General features: G+C 35.9%; 1 protein-coding gene across 1 annotated transcript in view; it reads left to right on the top strand.

Annotated features, from left to right (window-relative positions):
* Nucleotides 1-309: 309 nt before the first annotated feature.
* Nucleotides 310-6,469, top strand: part of LOC143546515 (disease resistance protein RML1B-like) — a 131,151-nt gene continuing 124,991 nt past the window's right edge. The window contains exons 1-5 of the mRNA XM_077038174.1: nucleotides 310-798; nucleotides 3,470-4,571; nucleotides 4,670-4,738; nucleotides 4,870-5,094; nucleotides 5,207-5,932. Coding sequence (XP_076894289.1) covers nucleotides 311-798; nucleotides 3,470-4,571; nucleotides 4,670-4,738; nucleotides 4,870-5,094; nucleotides 5,207-5,932 — 2,610 coding nt within the window. The 5' untranslated portion in view covers nucleotide 310. The remainder of the gene's footprint in view (nucleotides 799-3,469; nucleotides 4,572-4,669; nucleotides 4,739-4,869; nucleotides 5,095-5,206; nucleotides 5,933-6,469) is intronic.

The following is a 6,469-nucleotide window of genomic DNA, read 5'->3' as shown; positions in this document are numbered from 1 at the left end:
GGGCAACTGGCTAGTAATATATAAGTATGTGTGAAGATAGGTGAGGAATCTTTCAAAGTCACCTACATTATAAGACCAAGACTATTCGTCCCCTTTTCACCTCCCCACTTCAATTCATTCATATGATATCTGATTTCAATGGCCTCCAATATCAATATGAGTATTCGTCAGCGGTTTTTCACCTATAATCAGATATTCTTGTAGCGAGTACATTAATATATCATTAACAGTATAGGTATAATTATAAAGTTGGGTACGTATATGATCACTAGCCATGTTTTACCTTTGAATTCCCTTGTTAAAGAATTCAATGGCGTCCAGTTCCTCCTCAAATGTTATGGATGATTTTGGTGACGAAGCATGCTGGTATGATGTATTTTTAAGCTTTTGTGGTCAGGATACTCGAAACTCTTTTGCGGATCATCTGTACCAGGGATTAAAGCGAGCAGGAATTCGTACTTTCAGAGATAACGAAGCAATCAACAAAGGTGAACAACTGAAGCCAGAAATCGAGAGAGCTATCAAAGATTCAAGGGCTTCCGTAGTCGTATTGTCAAAGAATTATGCCAACTCAACTTGGTGCCTTGATGAGCTGGTGCTCATCCTGGAGCAAAGGAGGGATTGCAATCATTTTGTTCTACCTGTTTTTTATGGTGTTGAGCCCACAGATGTTAGGAAACAGAAAGGACCTTTCGCCATAAAAGTCAAACGATCTTCAAAGTGGACAGCAGAAAATGTAAGCAAATGGAAGGAAGCTTTAAGGGAGGTTGCTGATTTGGCCGGTCATGTTCTTAATGGGTATGCTCTTTGCCATCACTTTTAATGCAATCCAGTTTAACACATGCAGGGCAGGCTCTCAAGGATGGCAGCCGCAGGGCGGTCGACGGACCCCGGCCCGACACCAGACCTGATTTAGAAAAAAAAAGTTAATATATTGCTTTATGAAAAACAATATGTATATTTAATGTTTAAACTTAACTAAACAACCACTAAGTTGGTCTATTGACAAAGATGTGTGACTTCCAACCAAAAGGTTGTGGGATCTGGCCTCACTTTGTATTTGTATTTTAAAATAAATCAAAATGGAACATTAACATCAAATCATCTTAGTTGAGTTGTATGCCACAAACATTTTAAGCAAGGTAGTGAGTTTAATTCCCATCAACAACATATTTTTTATTTTGACAATTTTTATTAAACCAAAATAGACAATGAAATGTAATTTGTTAAATTGGAAATTTGTACACTTGGTGTCGTATGTGGAAGGCTTAGTTGAATGTCATGTGAACAATGTCTTCTTTTAATAGTATAGTTAGATTATTCAAGTAACATTTCTAGAGGTGGCAATATAGATGGGTTGGGTTTTAGTTCGGTGTTGGGTCATAATGGGTATAGGTTAGGATTGGTTATTTTAAAAAAGGTTAGGATGGGTTAAGGTCAAGATGTGTTAAGCTATTTTTTTTTCCATTTTGATATGCTTTTTGGGTTTCGTCTCCGTTTTGATTTTTCATTTGTTTGTTTCGTTTTGCTCGGTTTTGATTTTTTCAACTTCTTGTTTCGGTTTGCTTGGTTTCGTTAAGGTTTTGATTCTTTCAGTGTTTTTTTTTATGTATTGATCAGCCTTTTCGGTTTAGTTTTGGTCAGTTACCCTTATCGCTTGTAGCAGCAAGGTTACAAGTTACGCGCGTACCGGCGTTGGTTTCGTTTAAGTTTGCTTTGCTTTTTTTTTTTCATTCGTTTGATCGGTTTTTTCGGGTTCGTATAGGTTCGGTTCGGTTTTGACTTTTTTGTTTCGTTTTGATCGGTTTTTTCGTTTTGGTTCGGTCTTGGTTTTCGTTTTTTTGTTTCATTGGTTGCTTTTTTCTTTCTCGTTTCGGTTCAGTTTGGTTTCGTTTTCGTTTTGGTTCTGTTCAGTTTCATTTTTTTCAATTTTTGTTGTTGCGTTTCGGTTTCAGTTTTTTTTTTTTTTTTTTTTTTCCATTTTGGTTGTTTTTTTGGTTTCGTTTCGGTTTCGATTGTTCTGCCTTTTGATTTGTTTTGGACAGTTTCTTTGCTGTTTGGTTTCATTTTTTTTTTGTTTCGGTTTCTTTCTTTTTTCTGGTCTTTTTTCTGCCTTTTGATTTGTTTTAATTTTGACTGGTTTTTTTGGGTTTTGAATAGGTTCGGTTTTGCATTTTTTGTTTCAAATTGATTGTTTTTTTCCAGCTTTTTTGTTTCAATCTGGTCTGTTTTTTGGTTTCATTTTCAGTCAGTTTCGACTTTCTCATTTTTTTTGTTTCGTTTTGGTCAGTTTAGTTTATGTTCGGTTTCAACTTTTTTTGTTTCGTTTTGGTTGGTTTCATTTTAGTTTGGTTTTGGTTTCTTTTTTTCTGGTCTCATTTTGGCCGGTTTTCTCGGTTTTGATTTGGTTCGGTTTTGCATTTCTTGTTTCAAATTGATCTTTTTTTTTCAGGTTTTTTGTTTCGTCCTGGTCGGTTTTTTTCGTTTCATTTCGAGTCTGTTTCGACCTTTTCTTCTTTTTTTTCGTTTTGGTCGGTTTCGTTTATATTCGGCTTCAATTTATTTTTTTCTTTTGTTTTTCGGTTTTCTCGATTAGTTTTATCTTTTTTCGTTTCGTTTTGGTCGTTTCATCCGTTTCAGTTCAATTTTGATTTTTCGGTTTCGTTTTGATTGGTTTTGGTTTATTTGTTTCCTTTTGGTCGGGTTTTATGGTTCCGATTTTTTTAGTGTTTTTGTTTCGGTTTGGTCGGGTTTTCGGTTTCATTAGTTTCAATTTTTTTTTCTTTCATTTTTGTCTGCTTCGTTTTCGTTCGGTTTCAATTTTTTTTCGTTTTTGTTTGTTTTTTCGATTTTGTTTCGGTTTGGTTTTGATTTCTTTGTTTCATTTTGATCTTTTTTTCGGTTTCTTTTCGGGTTTGACTTTTTCCCCTTTTCTGGTTTGATCTGTTTCGTTTCGTTTTTTTTGTTTCGCGTTGGTTGGTTTTTTTGTTTTTGTTTCGGTTTGGTCATTATTTTGGTTTCGTCTCCTTTCTGTCGCGATTTTTTTTTTCGTTTTGGTCGGTTTTTTCGGCTCGGTTTTGATTTTTTATTTCGTTTTGGTTGGTTTTTTCGGTTTGGGTTTTTGTTTTGGTCGGTTTTTTCGGTATTTGTCTGGTCTAGATTTTTTGGGGTTTGTTTTGGTCCGTTTTAGCTAGTAAGGATTGTGGGTTTTGTTTTAAAATAAAATGGGATGAACCTTGTTTTGGCCCGTTCTGACTCATACAGAATAGTCACTTATATTTTCCCAACCCATCCTAACTTCCTTGAAAACTTCTTTTGATCCATCCTGACCTATTTCACTTTTAAAATTACCCATATCGACCCAAAACAGGCCTTTATTTTTTTCTTTAGCATTGGTATTCAAAATATATATCAAAGAATATCTAAATGTAATCCCATGAGCTTCTTCATTTTTCTTGTTTTCTTGTAGGCTTGAGACAAACTTTTTGAAGAATATTGTTTATACAATTTACAATAAGTTAGGTGACAAAGATGTTGGTCTCCCACCCAATATGACAGGGATCGACGCTCGGTATGAGATAACCAAATCCTGGTTACATCAGCCTAATCTTGAGTTTTTAGCAATTTACGGTATGGGTGGAAGTGGCAAAACTACACTGGCCAAATATATATACCAAGCAAATTGGAAACAATTTGAATCTGTGAGTTTTCTTGAAGACATTGGTCATACATGTAAAAGACCCAATGGCTTACTTGCAGTACAAGAACAACTTCTTACAGACATTTCCGGGGAGAAATGGACAAAAGTGCCTGGTGTTTCTCGAGGTCAGTCTATGATTGGGAAACACTTGCGGATGAACAGGGCACTCATTGTTCTTGACGGTGTCGTTGGTTATAGTCAGTTAGTTGATTTACTTGGAACAGGGAGGATTAATGCACACAGCAAAATTGTAATTACAACCCGGGAAAACCCAGATAAATGGTTTTGCTTGTCATGTTGGAGGTGCCAAATATATGAAATGAAATTACTGAATGATAACGAATCTTTAGAGCTTTTATGTACTCATGCATTTGGATCCAAAAGTCCCGTGCTGGGTTATGAGGAGCTTATAGCACAGGCAATACAATATTGCCAAGGAAATCCACTGGCTCTTAAAGTGTTAGGCTCATCTATGTTCAAGAATAGTACCGTCCAAAATTGTAAAAGTCAACAGAATTTATTGGAAAAACAAATCGATTCTCGAATTTATGATGTACTTGTAAGAAGCTACGTGTCATTGCCAAGTGATACCGTGAAAGAGTTGTTTTTGCATATTGCCTGCTTCTTTATTGGCAAAGACATGGATTATGTGGTAAAGATATTAGAGCCTGATTTCTCAGCAATATCTGGAGTTGAAACCCTAGTGAGCACATGTCTTGTTTCTGTTTCACCAAACAAAACGCTCATGATGCATAGATTGCATCAGGAGATGGGGAAGAGCGTGGTTTTTCAAGAATCAACAAAATTTCCTGCAAAGCGTAGCAGAATCTGGCTAAGTAGCGATTCTTATAATATATTGAGCTTAGGAGAGGTAAGATGCTTCATATCCTAATGTGTAAACCTTCATTTAATTTTGGTAATATTTCTATTTTATCTAATAATATGTAGTTTCATATCTTTTCTTTTTAGGGTTCAAAAAAGGTAGAAGGTTTAGCAATTGACATGAAAATGTTGCAGAATGAGGGGTTTGCATTCACGGTAATATAAAATAAATAAATTGTAATTTTGGTTTTGATTTTTAATAAAAAAAAAGGTGAACAAAATTGTTTATATTAACAAGTTTTTTTTCCAGTTCATCAGACCTTACTCTCTTTATGCTTTATTTGCAGGCATCAGAACTTACTACAGACGCACTTAAAAATATGGATAGCTTAAAATTGCTCCAGCTAAATTTTGTGGAACTCAGTGGATCCTACGAGAGATTTTCTAAACATTTAAGATGGCTTTGTTGGCATGGATTCCATATAGCAACCATACCCTCTGACTTATACATGGGAAACTTGGTGGCTGTGGATATGAGCTATAGCAACTTGGAAGTATTTGAACCCCCTATGGTAATTTTGTAACTTGAGCTATAGCAACAATATCTTCTTTTTGTTGCGTCTTGTTCTCTTAAAGATCTGCATGAAACGTATGTAGCTAAGAAATTTTTTTAACTTTGAACAGGTTCTTCAGTCATTGCGGATTCTTAATCTTAAAGACTCCCACAATCTTCTTGAAATCCGGAGCATCTTCAAGATCCCTCATCTTGAGACTTTAATTCTTTGGAATTGTTACAGTTTGGTTAATGTTTGTAGAAGTATTGGAGACCTTACAAGTCTTGCATTATTGAACATGACAGGTTGCAAAAATCTATTCAGGCATACAAATCTGTCTACTTCAGGGGGAGTTGATACAACACAGCCTACTTTTTTCTTCCCACGTTCATTGCATCAGTTATTCCTCAAAGATTGCCATCTTGTATGTACCGATTCTTCTCCTTTGAGTTTCAGCGTTCAACCTGATTTGCACTATTTAAATTTAGGCAGTAGTCTCTTTGAGAACTTGCCTTGCTATAATAGTATTGAAAGTCTTCGGGTTCTTGACCTGAGTTTTTGCTCTAGACTCAAATGCCTTTTATCTCTCCCTAGTACACTTGCAGAATTGTATATTTCTTACTGTGAGTCGCTAGAGAGAATAACCTTCCAATCACCCCAATTCAATTTGCAAGAGTTTGGTTATAAAGGTTGTATTCATTTGTATGAAATTGAAGGCTTTTTCAAACTGGTACCTATAGCTAAACTAGATGAAACTGATTTGGGACACTTGAAGTGGCTAAAAGAATATCAAAAGTATGAGATGTGCCTTGTTGGTGATGATGAGCTCACAGCAGGCAGAAGTTTGCACATCCAGGTACCTTGTTTCTCTCCGAACTATATCATTAGTATACCACTTGCAAACTAATTGTATTGAATGATTGGTCCCTATTGTTTTTGTGGCATAGATGCTGTATGAATTTGGTATAATAAGCACATCTCTGCCAGATATAGTGGATCCAAACGTGAAACCTATGTATACATCCAAATCATCTACTCTGTCCTTTGATGTGCCTTCTAGTCCTAGAAAGAGGCTCGAAGGAATTAATGTAACTTTTAAGTATGCAATATTAGGTGAAGACTGGGCATGGTTTTGCAAAATCTATAAGGCTAATGGTGATGTTGATTTGATGTACAACCCTAAAGTCTTTGGCAAACTTGAATCCGGTGAAGTATGCATATGGTTAAGCTATTGGCCAATTGGAAACAAATTGAGCGTCGGAGACACGGTAAATGTCTCCATTGTTGTCTTGACCGGGTTGGAGGTACATGAATGTGGTGTGAGCCTTGTGTACTCTGACCAGGAAACCGTGAAAACTAAGATGGGATGGGCAGAAACTGTGGGAGGAGATTT

This window comes from Bidens hawaiensis, unplaced genomic scaffold (genome assembly GCF_021521415.1).
Source record: "Bidens hawaiensis isolate Kalapana, Puna unplaced genomic scaffold, B.hawaiensis_p1.1 tig00014370_1, whole genome shotgun sequence".
Lineage (NCBI taxonomy): Eukaryota > Viridiplantae > Streptophyta > Magnoliopsida > Asterales > Asteraceae > Bidens > Bidens hawaiensis.
This window is presented reverse-complemented; position numbering and strand designations above follow the sequence as displayed.